Source organism: Penicillium psychrofluorescens (assembly GCF_964197705.1).
Source record: "Penicillium psychrofluorescens genome assembly, chromosome: 1".
Lineage (NCBI taxonomy): Eukaryota > Fungi > Ascomycota > Eurotiomycetes > Eurotiales > Aspergillaceae > Penicillium > Penicillium psychrofluorescens.
In genome coordinates, this window is record NC_133439.1 from 4,408,031 (window position 1) to 4,427,488 (window position 19,458).

General features: G+C 53.0%; 11 protein-coding genes across 11 annotated transcripts; 7 read left to right on the top strand and 4 right to left on the bottom strand.

The window, feature by feature from the left end:
- Nucleotides 1-167: 167 nt before the first annotated feature.
- Nucleotides 168-410, top strand: PFLUO_LOCUS1654 (uncharacterized protein; the record flags this gene model as incomplete). Its single annotated transcript, XM_073778713.1, has 1 exon — nucleotides 168-410. The coding sequence occupies one exon, from the start codon at nucleotides 168-170 to the stop codon at nucleotides 408-410; it is 243 nt and encodes an 80-aa protein (XP_073635740.1).
- A 72-nt stretch (nucleotides 411-482) lies between these two features.
- On the top strand, nucleotides 483-1,373 carry PFLUO_LOCUS1655 (uncharacterized protein; the record flags this gene model as incomplete). Its single annotated transcript, XM_073778714.1, has 1 exon — nucleotides 483-1,373. One exon carries the CDS (start codon nucleotides 483-485, stop codon nucleotides 1,371-1,373), a length of 891 nt encoding a protein of 296 aa, XP_073635741.1.
- A 208-nt stretch (nucleotides 1,374-1,581) lies between these two features.
- PFLUO_LOCUS1656 (Ca(2+)-dependent cysteine protease) lies at nucleotides 1,582-3,182 on the bottom strand (the record flags this gene model as incomplete). The annotated part of the gene is made up of 5 exons (XM_073778715.1): nucleotides 1,582-1,607; nucleotides 1,664-2,665; nucleotides 2,717-2,795; nucleotides 2,852-3,014; nucleotides 3,091-3,182. The coding sequence occupies 5 exons, from the start codon at nucleotides 3,180-3,182 to the stop codon at nucleotides 1,582-1,584; spliced, it is 1,362 nt and encodes a 453-aa protein (XP_073635742.1).
- A 700-nt stretch (nucleotides 3,183-3,882) lies between these two features.
- Nucleotides 3,883-5,846, bottom strand: PFLUO_LOCUS1657 (T-complex protein 1 subunit eta; the record flags this gene model as incomplete). Its single annotated transcript, XM_073778716.1, has 5 exons — nucleotides 3,883-3,986; nucleotides 4,055-5,089; nucleotides 5,148-5,484; nucleotides 5,546-5,712; nucleotides 5,801-5,846. 5 exons carry the CDS (start codon nucleotides 5,844-5,846, stop codon nucleotides 3,883-3,885), a joined length of 1,689 nt encoding a protein of 562 aa, XP_073635743.1.
- A 1,501-nt stretch (nucleotides 5,847-7,347) lies between these two features.
- On the top strand, nucleotides 7,348-8,454 carry PFLUO_LOCUS1658 (uncharacterized protein; the record flags this gene model as incomplete). The annotated part of the gene is made up of 1 exon (XM_073778717.1): nucleotides 7,348-8,454. The coding sequence occupies one exon, from the start codon at nucleotides 7,348-7,350 to the stop codon at nucleotides 8,452-8,454; it is 1,107 nt and encodes a 368-aa protein (XP_073635744.1).
- A 342-nt stretch (nucleotides 8,455-8,796) lies between these two features.
- Nucleotides 8,797-10,664, top strand: PFLUO_LOCUS1659 (uncharacterized protein; the record flags this gene model as incomplete). The annotated part of the gene is made up of 2 exons (XM_073778718.1): nucleotides 8,797-8,967; nucleotides 9,033-10,664. The coding sequence occupies 2 exons, from the start codon at nucleotides 8,797-8,799 to the stop codon at nucleotides 10,662-10,664; spliced, it is 1,803 nt and encodes a 600-aa protein (XP_073635745.1).
- Nucleotides 10,665-11,363: 699 nt separating this feature from the next.
- PFLUO_LOCUS1660 (uncharacterized protein) lies at nucleotides 11,364-12,314 on the top strand (the record flags this gene model as incomplete). The annotated part of the gene is made up of 1 exon (XM_073778719.1): nucleotides 11,364-12,314. The coding sequence occupies one exon, from the start codon at nucleotides 11,364-11,366 to the stop codon at nucleotides 12,312-12,314; it is 951 nt and encodes a 316-aa protein (XP_073635746.1).
- A 585-nt stretch (nucleotides 12,315-12,899) lies between these two features.
- On the bottom strand, nucleotides 12,900-14,579 carry PFLUO_LOCUS1661 (uncharacterized protein; the record flags this gene model as incomplete). The annotated part of the gene is made up of 1 exon (XM_073778720.1): nucleotides 12,900-14,579. The coding sequence occupies one exon, from the start codon at nucleotides 14,577-14,579 to the stop codon at nucleotides 12,900-12,902; it is 1,680 nt and encodes a 559-aa protein (XP_073635747.1).
- A 790-nt stretch (nucleotides 14,580-15,369) lies between these two features.
- On the top strand, nucleotides 15,370-16,541 carry PFLUO_LOCUS1662 (uncharacterized protein; the record flags this gene model as incomplete). The annotated part of the gene is made up of 4 exons (XM_073778721.1): nucleotides 15,370-15,733; nucleotides 15,789-15,923; nucleotides 15,985-16,305; nucleotides 16,372-16,541. The coding sequence occupies 4 exons, from the start codon at nucleotides 15,370-15,372 to the stop codon at nucleotides 16,539-16,541; spliced, it is 990 nt and encodes a 329-aa protein (XP_073635748.1).
- An 818-nt stretch (nucleotides 16,542-17,359) lies between these two features.
- PFLUO_LOCUS1663 (uncharacterized protein) lies at nucleotides 17,360-17,862 on the top strand (the record flags this gene model as incomplete). The annotated part of the gene is made up of 2 exons (XM_073778723.1): nucleotides 17,360-17,724; nucleotides 17,787-17,862. 2 exons carry the CDS (start codon nucleotides 17,360-17,362, stop codon nucleotides 17,860-17,862), a joined length of 441 nt encoding a protein of 146 aa, XP_073635749.1.
- A 315-nt stretch (nucleotides 17,863-18,177) lies between these two features.
- On the bottom strand, nucleotides 18,178-19,199 carry PFLUO_LOCUS1664 (uncharacterized protein; the record flags this gene model as incomplete). Its single annotated transcript, XM_073778724.1, has 3 exons — nucleotides 18,178-18,804; nucleotides 18,985-19,137; nucleotides 19,194-19,199. 3 exons carry the CDS (start codon nucleotides 19,197-19,199, stop codon nucleotides 18,178-18,180), a joined length of 786 nt encoding a protein of 261 aa, XP_073635750.1.
- Between the last annotated feature and the right edge of the window lie 259 nt (nucleotides 19,200-19,458).

Consider the following 19,458-nt stretch of genomic DNA (forward strand, 5'->3'; position numbering starts at 1 on the left):
GTGATGCTGATCGCGGGGATTGGTAATGGCCAATCAGAACGAGGGGATTATCTGACATTATCACCCTGGTGCCTGAGGTGTCGATGCTGCCCGTTCGTCTTGCAACAAAGTACTCCTAGATGGCGTTCAGGCACGCGAGGTCAATGAATGACTGCCCGGACCCAGGCATGTTGTTCATCTCCACCCTCCATTTTGACACGGGTGATCCATCTCAGGCTCCTGCATGGTTCCACGAGAATCCATACTTGCCCTATGGCTGGGAAACCAGCAATGAGCGAGGCGCCGGCTCATTGAAGCATGCGGCCATGCGAGCCACGCTACAAGACCAGTCGCTCCTGAAACCAGACATGTTCGATCACGTCCCATGGCTGTTGGCCAAGTACTTATGGGATTCTCTTGGTAGATGGTGATTTTCCCTTCCATCCTTATCGTTTTATCTGCCCGCTCAGCCCTTTGTTTACAGTAATAAACGAACATCACATATGTGGAGGATCTTAGCAACCAAATATCCGCAGCACTTCTACCAGGTCTCCTCGGGGTGCCGTCTTCACATACATCGTCCTCTACAGAAGATGGCAGCGTATACCGACTTGATTAAGAGCAATGAATACCGCTGGAGAGCGATTCTCACCATGGAAACCAAGTATGCCAGCCAGACATCAGACCTGCTAAACCTGGCCTCCATCAAAAACCTGGTCGCCCTGGAGATCAACAATGAAAGAGGATCTCTATACGATGAACATGGAACCAGGAGGGGTTTGCCCGAGATAAGCGTCGGTCTCGTGCGCGGCTGGATAGAGCTGGCGCAGTCTTCGGGGGCATGGCAGCATCTCCGCTTTTTGCGGATTCGATGCCACCAGGAACTACCGCCGGCTGCGTTGCGCCTTCTACTCGAATTACCACAGCTGCAGACGGTGGTGATTTACGATTCTGAAAATATCTCGAGAGAGATCCACCAACTGCGCAAACCAAAGCAGCAAGGGTCTGTGAACATGGAAGGCTGGGAGGTTCAGAGGCTCGACTGGCTGTGGAAGGACCATGGAGAGGACGTGGCTCTGGCTAGTCTGCGTCCTCTGGTAGACATGTACAACGCCAGCCTGCAGAAAACGGAGACCCCTGCGGGTCTGCTGGATGTGCCTATACTGGAATATCAGCTTAGCGATGACTTTTACAGTGAACCGCATGGGGTGGCGTATCGGGCACGATACAAGGCCAAGCAGATTGCAGTCTTCACGCGGCCTTCGGTGGATTCGAAACGCAAGATGGAAAACAAAAGGGCAGCGCTCAGGCAGCCTCAGTCACAGCCACAGGCTAAGCGGGTGATGAAGGACCGGAGAGGAGACCTGGTGGGCATGTTGGGTGAGATGGGTTGAGTAGACATTACCAAGTCAACATGGATACGAATGCAAAGATGAGACACAATTCATATAAACATAAAACCGCAAACTGCCGGGTAATCCACAAGCCAAGCAATGATATGAACAAAACCTTGGAAAACACCCTGGGAAATTACATACACGGCGCAATGGACAAAGACCAAAAACCAGAAGCACAATTTTTCGAGAATCGCCTGCGAATTGTTTACATCACATAAAGAAGGTTGGTGTCTGTCGGCCGCGTCAGCATATCAATCATTCAGTCAATCCAAGCCGACAAAACTTACCAAGAGGATGGCTACAGCTCAACTGCGGCTTCTGGGAGTACTTTGCGGAGAGTTCCTCGCGGATACTGTTGAGCAACTGCACATAGCTCTGCTGGGGGTTCTTGCGGAGAGCGGCAATAAACGCCCACGACATGGCGCCGGTGGCCTGGCCGGCAATCTGGGCGTCCTGACTGGTCTGGTCGTCTTTGCTGCCGGACCACATGATCACGTCCGCGGGGCTGGTCTTGGTCTGCCTCGTCCGCTCATAGGCCTCGTCGCCCTTGGTAGCCTTCTTGATGAAACCCATGGCGTTGGACATCACGCTTCCCATGTCACCGCGCGCATACGCTGAGACCACACCCAACAAACCCTGACCGGCCTCCTTGGCCAGATTCGGCTCCTTGAGCACGCCGGAGGTGGAGTAGATGTACGGGAGATCCAGCGCAGAGCCGGAGTGGCACGAGTCGAAGATCGCCGTCAGTCGCACACCGGGCTGCAGCGACTTGACCATAATTCGGTGCATCTCGTCGTCGACAATGTGGCCCGCCACCCGGAAATCCACGGGGTAGATCACCTCGTCGTATCCGTCGTCTTCGTCGCCATCGAGATCGGGCGTCTGGCCGCCGTGTCCGGAATAGTGGAAGAAGAGCGAGTCATTGGGCCGCGCCTCTTTGACGAGCCAGTGCATAGCCCGCAGGATGTTCGCCTTGGTTGGCTGGCTCATGGGATTCTGCTGGTCGTCGGTCAGGATGACCATGTCTTCCCGGGCATAGCCAAAGTTCTGGTTGAGGTAGGCCGACATGTTCTTGACATCGTTGATACACCCGCGCAGCTGACCCTTCTGTCCGAAATAGTTGATCCCAATCAGCAGTGCCTTTCTCTTACCCGTGCAGCGCGAGTACTGGAAGCTGTAGCCCTGCGGGGCACCGTGACCGAAGGAGACGGGTTGGCTCGGCGGGGCGGCGGGACCGCCGCCGTGGCCTTGAGGGGGGGGACCATGGCCTTGAAGATGATAAGGGGCCGCTACTATGTGTCAGCGTCGTCGAGCAGGAAAGAAGCGCGAGGACCACAAACACGGGGGTCGTCCCTGTCCCTGGTACATGGGCGGGCCAGCCGGAGGCTGCTGGGGAGGGTATCCGGAGGGCGGGCGGCCCTGTAGACTGCACATCAGCATCTGTATCTCGTCCCAGAACCAGCGAGTTCACGTACATTGTATCCCTGCGGGGGGGCAGGAGCTCCATAGGGCTGTGGCGGTTGCGGCGAGTGACTGTAGCCGTACTGGTTGGACGGTGGGGGCGCATGAGGCTGTTGGTGGTAGGACTGGCCCGGATAGCCACCGTAGTTGGGTTGCTGTTGCTGATGCATCGGTGGTCTGAGGAGAGAACGAGATGTGTTAGTGAGCGGTGGATGGCGCGGGCAGCGGACACAACGAGAAAGAAAGCGCGTACGGGTACGGTTGCGGGGAGCCGCCGTAGTTGGGAGGCGGAGGCTGTTGCGGAGGATAGCCAGAGCCTCCTTGGTAGGGTGGATAGTAGGACATGATGATGGTGGCTCAGGCAGGACAGAGAGGATGAAGAGCAAACAAAACAACAGCGGTAGGAGTGGAGGGAGAAGAGAGAGGTGGAGAAGTCGTCCGAAGCAACACTCAATCGGAAGTACGCGCCAAGGCCGAAGAGGGCGCCTAGGAGGATGTGGGACAAGAACGAATGAGCGCCTGAAATGAAAGGAGAATCAAACCCAGAATGAAGGGGAAAAGGAAAGATGGACAGGAGAAATACTCAAGTATGATTCCAAATCGTACCCAAAAGGACTCAAATCGTCATCGGACAAACACTTACCTGATAGTCACTGGAAGAGTGGAAGGAAAAGGAAAGAAGAAAGAAAAAAAAAAAAAAAGACCGGGTGCAGATTGACTATTTGAATCTGACATGCATGAGTCTCTCGGAGAAATCGTGATTGATTGGGCTGGAATGCTCGGGGAAGCTATCCTCGAATGTCGTACAGACCAAGCACGCACTGGTCATAGATCGCCCACTACATTATTCTTGCCCCTGCAGCGGTTCGAAAGCAAAAGCAGCAAATCATGCTGCTCCAAAAGAATGGATGTAATGGAACGCAGCGGACAGATCTCCCGCAGGAGAGGATTGAGATCAGAGGAGGAGTACACCTGGTTTTTATTTCTATATTCTGGCGGGAACTCGTTTACACACAACAACGGCAGCAACCACAAGAAATCTTTTTTAGCGTCGGGGCAAGCCACGGCCTCGGCCTCGGAGAGCACGCTGGGCGGCGCCGGGGGGCAGACCACGCTGCGGGCCCTGGGCCTGAGCGGACTCCTCGTTCTCTGCAAGAAAACACGCGGTTAGTCACTGGATTCATCTCAAGACCTCGGGTTCATGACGAGTCACTTACTTATCGTCTCGTCCACACTCAGAATCAAGCAGGCCGCCTCCACCGCGGCCTGGATGGCGTTGACCTTGACCAGGCTGGGCTCCCACACAAAGGCCACCATGTTGTCACGCACGCCCTCATGATCAAAGTCCACGCCGGCCCAGACATTGCCCTTGCGGTGCTCGACGCGCAATCGGTTCAGGATGTCCGTCGCATCGAAGCCCGCGTTGTCGCACAGCTGCCGCGGGATGACCTCCAGCGCCTTGGCGAATGCCTTGACCACGGCCTGCTGCTTGTGGGGCACATTGCGGTCCGCGAAGCCATGCATGTAGCTAGACAGCTCCATCTCGCATGCACCGCCACCGGCGACAATGGTCGTGTTGCGTAGGGCGCGCTTCACGATCATGATGGCGTCGTGCAGACTTCGCTCCACCTCCGCGATGAATTGCTCTGCGCCACCGCGCAGCACGAGAGTGCACGTCTTGGCCTTCGGGCACTTGGAGAAGAGATTGAAGCGTTCACCACCGATCTGGCGTTCCTCGAACGCGCCGCAGGTGCCCAGATGGCGGTCCTGGATGTCGCTACACGTCGATTGGGTCGCTGCGCCCGTGGCCTGGCACACCCGGTCCATGTCATCCGAGGCAACACGGCCGGCACAGAAGATATCGCGGTCCGCAAAATACTGCGTGGCAAGGTCACCAATGGGCAGCTTGCTGAGCACCACCTTCGCACCCGTCTTGTAGATCGACTCGAGCTTGTTGTTGATAATCTGCCACTCCGCGTCGACAATTGCCTGGTACTCGGAGACCTGTTCGACCCGAACTTCGGCGTTGTCCTTTTCGCTCTTCAGCTCCAGCTCGACGTTCAAACACACAATCTTCGGGTCCGTAAAGAACTTGGGTTGCTGCTCGAATCCGGCGTAGGAGAAGGTCTTCTTAAAGGCGACGCCGTTGACAAAGAGCGAATCCTGGAGGCCTCCACCGGTAATCTTCTTGACTCCGATAAGCTTCTCGTTGAGATCATCCTGGTCCAGCGAAAGCACCGCATCCACAACCACTGTTATAACATCTTTGTCAGCCGTCTGCCCCTGGTGTGCGTTCCGGGTAATTCTTACTCTTGGTGAAAAAGTCCGAATTCCGCTTGATGAGCTTGCTGTTCATCGCCGTCGCGGCTAACCGTCGAAGCGTCTCGACCTTTTTCTCCTCAGTGACCGTCGAGTCCATCGTGTCCACGGCAATCTCCTTGACCCGGTTGACCGCCATAGCGCTGGCTCTCCGCAGACCCTTCATGATCGTCTGCGAGCTGACTCCCTGTTCGACGAGGTCGCGCACCTCCTTCAGAATCTCACCCGCGAGGACCACCACGGAGGTTGTACCGTCACCGACTTCGGCATCTTGGGATCGGGCAATATCAGTGAGGATGCGGGCGGCCGGGTGCACGATATCGAGTAGCTAGCACAGAATAGATTAGAATAGGTCATTGGGTTGAATAGGAGTGGATTCCCTTGTGTACCTTCATGACAGTAGCGCCATCGTTGGTGATGGTCTGTCTGCCGTTGGCGTCGACCAGCAGCAGGTCACCACCGTATGGGCCGAGCGTGCTCTTGACCGTTGCCTGTACAGCGACACAGGCATTGATGTTGGAAATGACCTGGCCCTTGCCTTGAGAAGCATCCGTCCCTGTTGAGCAAAAAAAAAAAACACGGTCAGCCAATCCCGCCCAACGGGGAGCCCGCAGGTTCGGGGGGGAAGCAGAAAGAACACCAACCCTCCTTCAACACGACGATTGTGGGTGTTTGGCCGGCGAAGGCCATGGTAGTAGTGAAGGTGTGAGCCTGGAAGTTAAAGGATAGACAAGAAACCCAGGAGAAACACCAGGAAGCGAAGGGAGCAAGATGGATTTGTGGAGGGGCTGATGATCGCGACCGCCAAAATTATTCCCCCGAGCTTCTGTCCTGCTCCAGCCCAAGGCGGTCAGCGCAGCCCTAACCTCCTAGTACGTCAGGTACAGATCAACAGACTCGGGCCAGCGAGACTTGCCCATCGCACGATTTAAGAAAAATCCCTTATGGCAATCAGTTGAATACCGTGACTGAATTGCTCTACACAAGGAGAGCATATACAGGCATTGCAAGAAACAATTACATTCGTATGACTAGTAATAAGCGATGTCCTTGTCAAAGAATTCAACACTGATAGCCTGGTTCCTACAACGCCAGAAGCGAAGAGAAATCACTCACCCAGATAGGCAAGAGCCTGAGGAACACCGCAAGAAGACTCCCCCTTCTTTGAGTGAGTCAGCCTGCCTGAATGATTTTCCTTCCTTTCCCCTTTCCCCTACCTCACCTTCTCACCTTCAGAAGCCTTGTCCCGCTCCCCCAAGGTGCCAAAAATCTGGAACGAGGAACTTCGCAAATGCCTCAACCGCAACCCGGCCGACTCGCCTGGTCACGATGATCAGGATCTTTATGACCTGTACCAGAAGGTTATGACAGAGACCAAATCCGGTGTCGGGCAACTTTCCATGCATCGCTTCCGATGATCAAGAATTCATCTTTCTCAAAATCAATAACGACTCCAAGGTACGTTGACCTATGATCGTCAATCGAAACAGGGATCTCAGTCTAATTACTAAGTAGTGGTCCGAACGTCATCTGCAAGCCCGTACTAGAGACTACAGTGAGGTTATGGGGTTGCTCGTACACTGTTTTCAAAAGGCAGCGATGATGTCGCCTACTCATTCGAAGGAGTCTTCTCGACAGACTCATATCAAGGAGACCTCCGGGTCTACAGTTTATTCGTTGGCAGTTGAAGATACCCGCATGGCTGATTAGTCGCTTTGATCCGTTCGATGTCTATTCACGAAATAATGGCAATTTAGCTTTCTAATGTTTTCTCTGGTCATGATACTAGTTTAGTTTTAATACTGATGGAGTAGACCAGGTATCATACATCTATACTCATCGATTGGTACGAAGGTTCCCAAAGATCTCGTGCTCATTGGATGAATCATAATGTTTAAAGTTAAGCTCCGCGTGGAAAGGCGGCCGTGTCTGGCGCTAGAAAGTGTCATTTTCAGCGTCGATTTCACAGGTCCCCATAATCTACGTGTGGACCAGCATGTAAACCAATATCCACCACCAAAAGAAAAATCCACTGCAGCCCAGCTACTCTGATCCTAACTAATTCATCTTTCGTTGCTTTGTACTTGTTTTGTATAGTTCTCCAATTGACCCACGCAGGCGGTGAACAGCAGCATCCTTGGTCTTTCAACACACTCACTCCCTCCCAACCACTTCCAGAGGCAAACAAACCATGGCCTCCTCACAGACAGCTTCGAGAATTCCCACCAATCCCCTCAAACCACCATCCGACACGACCCCCAACTTCGCCGACCCCAACTTTGACCCCGCCGACTTCCTCAACGACTCCCTTCCACCACTGACTGTCGCATCCACCCAACCCAATGCCTCACGAACTCCAGGCTCCGTGCCTCTAACGGAGCTGTCCGCCCAGGTGCAGTCGCTGCTCTCACAGATCAGCGCGCAGAACGTGCGTCTCTCTAGCACGCTGTCCCAGATCACTGATGAGATCCTCCGCAGTGGGGGACGGTTGGCCTACGAGGTGGAGGTATTGCGTGGAGAGACTATTGGGTTGTCGGAGACTCTGACGGAGGTACTGCGTGAGGATATCACCAAGTTTGTCCCTGAGTCTGAAAGTGCTACGGCGGTGTCTAGTCGTAATGCTCAACTGGTTGAAAATGACGAGCTTGTATCTTCGCCCAAGGAGGGAGAAGAAGAGGAGGAGAACGGGGAGACTACAGTCGAGAAAGAGGGAGAGGAAGACCAAGACAAAGAGAAGGAAAAGACGGTCGCCAGCGACCCCGAATACATCACCAACCTCCGCACCCTCAACCAAGTGCGCTCCCGCCTCGAAGACGTGGTGCAGACCTTCGGCGACGCAATGGAATGGCCCTTACCACCATCCGAGATCTCATTCTCATCGTCATTTATCTCCGTCTCGGGTCCCGACCATGGCGCCGAGGGACATAGCCGTGAGGAAAAGGGCCAAGAGATGATCAGGAAGCTACGGAGCGAGGTCACCGAGCTACTGGACAGCCAGGGTGGCGGCGCGGCCGGGTTGGAGGCGGCCAGTCGGCGCGTGGAGGCTGTGCGCAGGCTGGCGATGGTGTGGAAGGGTTCGGCGGAGGAGAAGGCGCGCGCGAGACTGGTGGAGGGCCTAACAAAGATCGTGGACGATCGGCGGAGGGCGGTAGAGGCGCAGGCTGACCAGGATGGTCGATCGCAGGGGAAAGGCCGTCCGTCGATGGAGCAGCAGAGGCGCAACAGCGACAGTGGAGGACCAGGGGGTGGCTTGTTCCGCAATCTGCAACGGCTGCGTGAGGAAATCTACCTGGAGTAGGACAGTGACACAGCATATATACTTGCATCGGATAGGAAGTACTATTCTGGACCCTCAAGAACGCCCTCAAGAAGAATAATAACCATCACAACAACAATAATAATAGATCTCACCATATTTTGGCCCCCCAGCTGAAGTACGTACTTGCTACGCTGCGAACGGGACGTGGCCCGTTTCGGATCCACCGATTGCGTCGTCTCCCTCTTCCTCTTCTTTTCTTCTTCACCTCCTTCACCCGGCATGAGTTGACCTCTGCTTTCTCCCCTTCCATGATTATTATGGTTGATCCGCTATCCTAACACGCCTCGAACCCACTCTATCCCTTGCTGACCGTCACGGAGCATGGCGTCGCTTGGCACGCCACTGCCGCAGTTCCCTGAGGCCAAGTCATCCGCGACCACGCTACTATGGCAGGTCTACCACCGTCGTCCGCGGACCCAGCGGACCAGGGTGCTGGCTCTGGCTTCAGTTTTTTTTGTCCTGGTCTTGTTCCTGCTGAATCGGTCATCCAGGGTGAGTGCGGGTGATGATCCTTGCCCCCGCGGTCAGTCAACTAATGAACAATGTCTCCGATCTAGCCTCCGGACCCTGACTACTGGACGAAATTTCCCTCGCGCCATCCCTTTCCCAACCGGCCGGAAGATGCGCAACTCGTGCTGCCCCGGCCCAAATTTTCCGTCAACGGTTCCCTGCCTCACGACCTGTCCAAGGCCAACCCCCAGTTCCATGTGCTGGTGCCGGCCGAGGATTCTTCCCGTGGCGTCTGCCGGACTATGACGTCGGCCATGATTCTTGAATATCCACCGCTGAGCATGATCGGCTGGGGGCTGCCCTCATCGTCGGGCTTGACCGAATTCGAGCAAACGGTGCAGCGCATCACCCGCATGCGCGACTATCTCAAGGACAGCCACTACGTCCACGACCGCGACATTGTTCTGGTCGTTGATGGCGAGGATATCTTCTTCCAATTGCCCCCGCGGGTTTTGTTACAGAGATTCCAGAACATCTTGCGGACCACCAACCAAAAACTGGCGAAGAAATATGGGTATGCCGAGTTGCCGACAGAGGGCCCGGATGCCCAGCCCGAGCTGGTCCAGAAATACGAGCAGAGAGTCCTGTTCGGTGCCAGCAAGGAATGCATCCCCAGTCTGCACAACGACTCCGGCTGTGTGACGGTGCCACAGTCATCTTTGCCTCCGGATGTGTACGGCTGGAAAACAGACGAATTTCACGACGGAACCCGCAATCGGCCCCGGTGGCTGAACCCGGGCGCAGTCATGGGCCAGGCCGCGGACGTGCGACTCATCTACGACGAGATGCTGCAGCAAATGGAGAACTACGGCAGCAACAAAACCGACGAGCACAAGATCCTGACGCAGATGTACGGGCGACAGGAAGTCTTGCGGGAGCTGGAGCGTCGCCGGACGACCAACCGCGCCAAAGACTGGCTGTATCGCACGATTGGCATCTCGGACGCGAGCAATATCACTGGGGTGAATGTCCGACTGGAAACGGGCCATCGGTATGAGTTTGGAATCGGAGTCGACTTCGAGTCGCAACTGTTCTTCAACCAGATTCTGTCTCGCAAGGACGTTGCTTGGGTCAAGTACAGCAATATCAGCCGGATGTCGACCCTGCAGATGGAACACAAAGTCCCGCGCGAGCATCGTCTCCTGCTACCAACCGAACTGGCCGAATGCGCCAACCCATTCGTTCAGACACGCTTCGCCAAGGACGAAGAGATGATCCCGGCCTACAACGAGACCCTAGACAAACTCCCCGATCCAAACGAGCGCTCCTGGGTCAACGTCCCCCTCATGACAAACCCGCACTCGGCCTCAATCCCGGCACTGATCCACATGAACGGCGACAAGAAGCTGCGCGATGTCTGGTGGGAGAAGATGTGGTTCTTCCCCTGGGCCCGCGCCCTGCTGCGCAAATACATCCGCAACTCGCGCGGGTTCGACTCGGCGCAGTCGGCCCTTTTAGGCGGGCAGGAGTGGTGGGATGCCCGCGGCGGCCGCGGCGGGATCTGGACCGATGAAGAGGAGTGGATACCGCTGTATGAGGTGTGCCAGGGCCAGGAGCGCGATCTGTTCGATGATGATTTGGGGCCGTTCGGGAAGGAGAATGGTGATCCGCTGAGGCCGGTCTACAACCAGTTTGGAACCCTGATCAAGGGGGAGAAGAAGAGAAGCAGAAGGACGTGATAGTCGTTTCTTCGGTCTGTCTGCTCGAGACAAGAACTTACGGACATCATACTCTTCTTGTCTGCCTGTGGATGATGCATAATATTCTTCTCCACTGGCTGATGAACCACGTCTTGTTTCCATCGGAGAGCACCACTTATGCAGAGCAGTGAGACTCTGCCTCGGGGATTGGCTTCCGACCTTTTATACCATCCACCGTTTTCTCACAATACGTGAGGAGACTCACCAACTCCCACTGACCTCGAGCCACACAATTTGGGAGTCTGGTCTGCCAGGTCCATCTTACCTGTACAAGATGAATGCGGCCGAGCCACAGCAACTGGGTTGCTCACCTCATCTGGGCCGAGGATGTCTGGCGTTCTTTACTTGATTATATATTTTGTACAATAGATATACCTCTTTATTATGCCGCTTAGAGACACCGACGTCTATAGTCTATGGCATGTACATAGCAATCCAAGGACATTACCTCAATATGCACCACAGTGTACGCATCTATCTCCGCCATCCGAGGAAATAAGCATTGGGCTGCTAATGACCCGAAGCGCGAAAGCGGTGAGAGCATGTATGACGGGTATACATGGTGGTAGAGCGACGGTTACAGTCGACGTTAAGCAGGCGAAATGTACAGTTCAAATTCCGTGAAACCCGGAGAATTCACTAATCAAGCGACCTTATTTTCGTCTTCAATTGTTCATAATGGCCCCTCCCACTGTCATCGTCTTTGGTCCCACAGGAAACGTCGGTTCTGCCGCTGCTTGCCATGCTCAACAACTTGGCGCAAAGGTGGTTCTCGCCCTCCGCGATCCGCACAAGCCAATCCCAGGCCTCAGTCCTGACCAGGAAAAAGCGGGGGGTTTCGAGAGGGTCCAAGCCGACCTCACTAAGCCCGAAACTATCAAGGCTGCCGTGTGCGCCACTAGAGCCAAGCATGCCTTCATACACCTTTTGTTCGATGCGACGGACTACATGAGGTCCACTATTGAGGCACTCAAGGACGCCGGCATTGAGTTTGTCGTTTTCCTGAGCAGCGTGAGTGTTCATGGCGACATCAGGGAGATCACACCAGCATCTTTCGTATCGTACGCTCATGCACAGGCGGAGGTCGGCCTCGACGAGGTCTTTGGCCCGGATGGCTATGTCGCGCTTCGACCGGCGTACTTCAACACCAACGCGGCCTGGTGGGCGAACATGATTCGTGACGGGGAGGTCCGGATTGCATATCCGGATGCCGAATTAGACTGGATCGCGCCAGAGGACATTGGAAGAGTGGCCGGAACGCTCCTTGTCCGAGGAATCCAGGCCACGGAAGGTGCGGAGGCTCGCAACTCCATCCCTCTGTGCGGACCGAAGCTCGTGTCTCAACGGGACGCTGTGGGGATATTTGGCAGGGCAATTGGCAAGGATGTCAAGGTCACCGAGCTAGATGAACAAGAAGGTGTGCAGGTTTTGTTGAAGCATGGAGTGCCGGAGTTTGTAGTGGGGCCTCTAGTAAACGCACTGGGGGCACGATCTAAAGGCGAGGGGGATCACAGCCTGGTGGGCGGGGAGATATTTGAAACGGCCTCCGCTAATATTCCGAAGTATGCCGGACGGGCCACGAGCTTGGAGGAATGGGCCGAGACACACAAGGGGGTGTTCGGGGGGTGAGCAGAAGAGAGATATATATATATAGTCCGACTACAGCAGATCTTGGACAGACTTTAGCGGATATCCAAAACCCGTATTCTAACACTGATTTTGTTCGTTATTCTCCAATAACGATGACACGCGGTTGCATCAAAAACACACTCTTCGTCGCTGTTTTCCATCAAAGTTCGCATGAACCAAGCAGTTCACCCATGTCGTATGCGAAGAGCGTACAAGACCTGCTTCAAATACGCTTTCTCCAACAGGAGCACAAAGTGCCAGAGTGCTGTATATTTCTCTGAAGTTTACGGCTGAGTGGTTAAATACATGCAGAAATATTTCACTTATGATACTAGAGTACTCGTGTCTTTCCACTGATAACGAGATGTGCTATATTAACTTTTATCCATGGCTCCACCACGTCTGACGGATGTGTTTAAGCTCCTTACTTTCTTAGGTAAATTTGCTTCATCTCAGTTTATATCCAATCCTATCACACAATCTATAGACAGTCGGAACAAAACAAAAAAAAAGAACAAAACAAAAAAAAACAAAACAAAAACAAAACAAAAACAAAGGAAATCTAAACCCATGAACACAGTCGTATCATGCGTCAAAATAGCCCATTGGAATCGCAGTAGGGGTGGAAAAGAATTCAAGAGTACCATCAGCTAAAGTAATCTCACCAGCAACACCACTCTCGCTACCATAAATAGGTTCACCATCTGCGAGTTCCGAGCTCACTTCAGGGGGAATAGAATTCCAGAACACGGTGGGAATGTCTGAAACCCAGCCTGTTGGAGTAGGAGTGACGACGACCACGGACGTAGGATCCACGGTAACAAAAGACGTGCTCACGAGGGTTGAGACAGATCGCGACATCACGGGTGTGTTGCCGGGCGAGGGTTGAGAATTGGGGGTAGCAGAAGGTGGACGGCTCCTGGACAACGATCGAGAAGATGCGCCCCGAGAAGATGTGCCCCGAGAAGATGCGCCCCTACTCATTGCGTTCCATTCACTTGAAAGCTGGGCCGCAAGAGACGAGAAGGCGGCGTAATTCTCCGATTCCATGTCGAAAGAATCGGCATAGCCGGATTGGAAGAGCGAGGCAATTGGAATTCTCGAACTCGACGATCCACTGGAGCTAGGAGTGCTGATAATCCTGGAACTGAATGTTGGAGTGGTGCTTACAAGCGTACTGCTGGATGGAGTGCTGGTAGAGGGAGAGCTGGTTGGCGAGCTGGTTGGCGAGCTGGTCGGTGAGCTGGTCGGCGAGCTGGTCGACTCGCTGCTTGCAGTTTCAGATGGTGATTCAGACGGGTCTGGTGTATTTGATGGATCACCATCTGGATCGCCGACGGGGTTGTTGGGGTCATCAGGGGTAGGATCAGGGAGACTCGGAGGATTAGGCACAGGAATGTCTGGATCACCAGGACTGGATCCTCCACCACCACCTCCTCCCCCCTTTTCTCCAGGAGGTCCTCCGCAACCAACATAGCATTTCCAGCCACGTCCGTGTGGTCCAACGACTAGGGGAACAACAAAACCCCCGGCATCCGTAGTAGTCGTGGTGACAGTACCAGTAAGGCTAGCATAAGCAGGGTAGTCGGTCGATGAGTACTGGGGCGTGATAGTGATACTACCACTAGAGATTACCGAGCTTGTTTTCTGCGGCGCGGAAGAAGAGTATGGCGTGCTAGCTGTAATAGACCCAGAGGGACGAGGTGTTCGCGATGGATTAGGTTTGTCCGACGTAGTGCTTTGCCCAGGCGAGGTTTCCGGATTTTCAGGAGACGTTGACGAGCTCTGACTTCTGTCTGAAGGTTGTGATGGCGAAAGTGAAGTGCTTGAAGTAGTGCTTCGCCCAGGCGAGGTTCCCGGATTTTCAGGAGACGTTGACGAGCTATGACTTCTGTCTGAAGGTTGTGATGGCGAAAGTGAAGTGCTTGAAGTAGTGCTTCGCCCAGGCGAGGTTCCAGGCTGATTGGGTGAGGTTTCTGTCCCCTTCGAGCTCGACTTAGGCTTAGGGACAGTAATGTTGCTTCTTGGCTGTCTAGGTTTGGAACTGAAAGTAGAGGGATTGCCCCTACCAGACGAGGTGGAATGTGTGAAAGTATAGGTCACCTCCTCAATGATCTGGCCATTATTGCGTGTAGAGGCATGGCACGAAGAATGGACTCCTGAGAGAGAAGGACCAGCAGAGCACTGGGGAGAGGCAGTGGCAATGACAGCTCCAATGCTCAGAAGCTGGAAAGCCAGGAACAAAGACTGCTTCGAAGCAACCATGGTAACTTTTCTGAATCAAAGGTCGTGTCCGGTGAGTGGACGAGGAACAAGACCTAGATGCGCAGGAAAAAAAAATATATGCTCTTCATCGTCCCCCACTAGAAGACAGCCCTGATATTTACATAGTACGTCGAATATAGTTTAGTAAAATATTCAGCAGATAATTATGGGGCGAAATTTAACTAATAATAGTGGTGGCAATAGGTGTTCCAACACCTCAAACGATGTAACTGGTGTTTGCTCCTGGGATTTTCAGATCGTTGAATCAGTAAATCTGCCTTACATGACATACGAGACACGTAAAGCAGCGTTGCAATGCGACTTTTGGACCCTGATATGGTCGAACGTTGCAAGAAATTCTTCGGGGTGCGTCATGGTGCGTCAGGGTTGCTTCCCTCGCTGTTCATGAACATAGTAAGCGCCCCCAACTCGGACGATCTTGGCGGTGGGGCCCGAAAAGGAACCTTAATGACACGGCTATCATAATTATGACTACTATTTATATATTCAGGTTGAGATAAAAGGGGTTGTCTATGTTGTAAGGCTCCCAATTGGCAGTTCCGCAAGGCCGATTCTGATATGCCTCGCTCTCAGGCCCCTCGCCCCTGGCCCCTAGCGCAGGGCGAAACGATAGTTATGGTGTTTTTAAAACTGGCCCGAGGTGCGGCACCAGGCTAAGTAAAAAACCATACATCTGATATAAACGGATAGAATCTGTCGAGACGCACGCTTTCTTGATTTACATCACATCGGCAGTTTTCCTCGTCGACACGCCATCTAACTTGTAGCCATGCGGCTCTCGAGCTTCAGATCTTTGTGCCTAGCTATCGGCCTCGGCCTTTTCGCCGCCCATGCCCAAGCTGCTGTCACCGCAACGAGCCTCTTTCAGACACTTCCAAATGGCACCGATGGAAATTGCGACGGGAAGCCTCTCGATACAATGGTCCAAGAGGCTATCACACTCAACGACAAGGCTATAATCGCTATCGGTACCCTCTTGGAACCGAAGTTGTTCTGGAATGGTGGAGAAGAGGAACGCCTTGCAAAACTAGCCACTGCCATCTGGGGTGTTCAACTGGACAAGCCAATGATCTATTTCAATAATGCCTTTAGGGTCCGTCAAGAAGACAGAGAGAGGCTGGATATGGCTCAAGGTAAGTCCAAGAGCTCTTTTTAAGCTTGCCGATAGTTCTAACCCTGAACAACCAGAGCGCTACGAAATAGCCAATCAAAAATTGAAAAGTGGCAGCGTCAACGGAGGAAAGATGACTTGTGGGGGAGAGGATTGGCATTATGCTAAGACGATGGAGGATCTGGGCTATCAGGGAATTACGGTACCAGTTGGTATGTGACCATCAAGCTGTCTGCCATAGACACCTTCGCCAGATACACTGACAAGACGCAGATGCCTACGTCTCAAAGTACTTTTCCGAAAAGAATGACCAAGGCCAGTATAATATTCAGGACAAGAGTAAGATTATTCTCACGCCTCAATTCCGCGACGGTGTTAGTCTTGCCGGCAAGAGCCTTTGTGCCAGTCCGGCTAGGGCCCAAACTTGGGCACAGTCTCACTTGATCATGATGTGCGATCAATGTTTCGATCAGCCTACTCTATCTTCATTGTGGGGGCAGCAGGAAAGTTGGCCTACAGGAAAGCACATCAATGAACTCCAGACTGCCGGGGCAGAATTCCAGCATGAGATGATGCATTACATTAATATGGGGAGTAAGTGATCAAAGTCTCAGGAAGCAAAGTATGAGCCACGGATCTGACTGATTTAACCTTGATTAGTTTCCGACCAAATAGTCGGTGGTAAAGACGCATATGGCTGGGGACCTTGTGCACAACTAGCCAAGGGCCCAGAACAGACTCTGATTAAGAATGCAGACAACTATCGCGTGTTTGCACAAGCAGTCTTCTTCGACCGCGTCCAGTGGGATGCGGAGGGGAGGAAGATGTGAGGACGACTTATGTCCAGGCACCTTGCCAGGAAAGAACCTTGGTAGGGTGACGTTGTGTTTTGAACCATCTGTGGTTTTTTGTTCTATAGATGAATTAGACCTACGGCTATTTTCAGTGACCAGCGTGCCCTTGAAATAGATGGCTCACTGACCCGGCCACTCTCAATTCTATATACCGGCGCAGAGGAGAAATGACTGAAAATCACGATAATTTTGTTGACTTGATTAGTTTGTCGCTCAGAATTGGGGCAAAATAACCGCTAGACCAAAAATGCACAATAGGCAACATTCTTAGGCTATCCTCATTCATCTTGACATAGTTAGGTGAGGTAGATGTATGATTAGTCAGCTCAATACTTCCAATATCTTCTCTGGCTGGGCTAGCCCCCAAGTCGGGTGGATCGTCGTCTTGCTTTCAGCCCCAGCAACCTGTCTTTTTTTCAGCCCCAGCAAGCGGCGCAATGATCCTAATCCGTAGCCCGCCGATCACCCTTATTTTTATCCCCAGCAAGCGGCGCAATGATCCTAATCCGTAGCCCGCCGATCACCCTTATTTTGATCTACATGTTTCATGTTTAAGTGGCAAAGCGACGGCGGAGCAAGGCACTTTAATATGACATCAGGTTAGTACTGAGCTCTAGGCAACCTGCAAAGCTCCAGTTCATCTCATCTCTGCGGCGCAACGATTTTAAACACCACAATCTAAAAACCCCCAACCCAATTTACGAATTCTGTCATCTCAACTTCAAACTCAAATTCATTCAACGACTAGAGGAGAGCGAAGCCTTCTGAACAAGAACGGCAGCGTCCCAACACAGATGGATGCAACCCCGGCGTCATCCTCCTGGCAGCTGCCTAGCGACCCGGAAGAATTGAGGAAACTCATCGACAGTGTTAAACAACCTGGTTCATCTGAAACGGGTCGAGAGGTACTGCCTCCAGTGCCACCGGATGCTCCCGAATTTGTGCGCAAGAACTGGAGAAAGTATGTCTGGAAGAGGCATGAGGCACCCGGGCCATTGAAGATCGTAAAGTGGAATTATGATCACATCGTGATTTGGATGAATGGACTGCTGGGTGTGGTCCTGGCTGTCGTGACTGTTTCGCAATGGGACCGGCTCTCTATGGTCCAGCTTGGGATCTATCTAATGCTTCTGACGTTTCTCGACTACAAGATGTGTCGGTAAGTGTTATCTCTCTGTCCTAGTCGGATACAACCGAGCATCTCTAAGTAAATTATCTCAGATGGTATTTACGCAAACACCCGTTCAAGGTGGACCCTATCACCGAGTGGTTGGGAGGCAGTGGAATCATTCAGTGAGGATAGTTGAGCAAGGCGAATGAGAAGTCCACTGATTTTTAACGGCCACGTCTTGCACTCACATGGCCGTCCATACGCCCTTCGACTAGAAGGTTGTGTTGTTTCATAAGAAATGAGATGGGAAAGGCATGGAGGATCGAACATGAATATAGATTTCTTTACAATCATATGAATTATACCCCCGTACAGGATTCTACTCAGGAAGCGAAGGGCGAGCACTAAAACGGAAAGAGTAAGTCGCGGGGCGCCCAGATATTATCAGTATGTAGGCAATAAAGGCCATGTAGTTGGTACAGATCTAAATAGATCAACATCTCATCTCACACCAAAGCCAAGCGTCCTCCGAATAGCCGCCAAAACAGCAACCACGTCCTCGCTCGACAACCTCTCCTCTCGATCCTCAATGACAGTATCCAGCAATGCAAGTGCCCCATAATCCTCCCCATCCTCGTCCTCTTCCTCTTCCTGCTCACCATTCCTTTCGTCTGTCCCATTCCCATTCACGCCATCGCCATAACCATCAACAACCATGTGTTCAGCCATCCCACCACCTCCATCACCATCCTCCCCGTCCAACCCACCCACCCTTTCTCCCCCCATCTCAGAAGAGCCCACCACGCCCACCCCCAGATTCAGAATCATGATCACCTCCGCCTTGGTCAGCCCGTAGGGCTGTAATTCCGCCACGAGCGTGCGGAGAGCATGGTCTATGGGTGTGGGTGTAGAGTCCGGGGTGGGTGGTGGGAGGGTGGGCGTGTCAGAGAGCGGGCCTGTGGTTGCTGTTGCTGTTATTGGGTCTGGAGCGGCGGGGATGGTGCTCGTTGTTCCTCCTGATATTAATCCTGCTCCGCTTCCTCCTGTCGTTGTTGATGAGTGCGTCTGTGTTGTGTAGCGCGGGTACTTTTGTAGGTGGGGGGAGAGGCGAGTTACGTAGTTGTGGATCTGTTATGATATGTTAGTAACTCCATATCTCCCTCTAGATCTGCGTGTGTGTAGGTATATATGTTCATCGGATTGTCTTGGTGGTTAGGTTATAGATTGGAGTGGCTGCTAAAAGTAGCAGCTCCCACATCCTCTCCACCCCCAACTCCCACAGACAAATCCAAAAAGAGCGTGGCTTACCTCTTTCACAACAGTATTATGATCCCGCAAATCTGGACTAGGCACCCAGTGCCGCGAGTTCGGCGGGGGATTCGGTGGTCGGCGGGGCGGGTTGGCTGTGAGGTAGGCCAGGACCTCGATGTTTGTGAGGACAGCAGATTGGGGGTCGATTACCTGGATCGTGTGAGAGGTGATCCTGGGCAGTTAGGGGAAGTGGAGTGGCATCATACCCTCATTATTGTGTCTAAGTCTGGATCGTTGTAGCTGGTAGTGGTGGTGGTGGTCAGGAAAATTGTAGATTTGCCGGCAGAACGAAGCGGTGTACACATCCACCGATGCAGCCCGTACTATAAGTCTGTAGAGGCAGCCTGGACTCCTTCAAGTGCTTTGTACGAAAATCTACTGGGGAAAAGACAGTATGAACAATTAACAAGCGGCTTTGTACTGCTAGACCAACACCTGCGCCGAAATAGACCAGTACCCGTGAAATGCCCC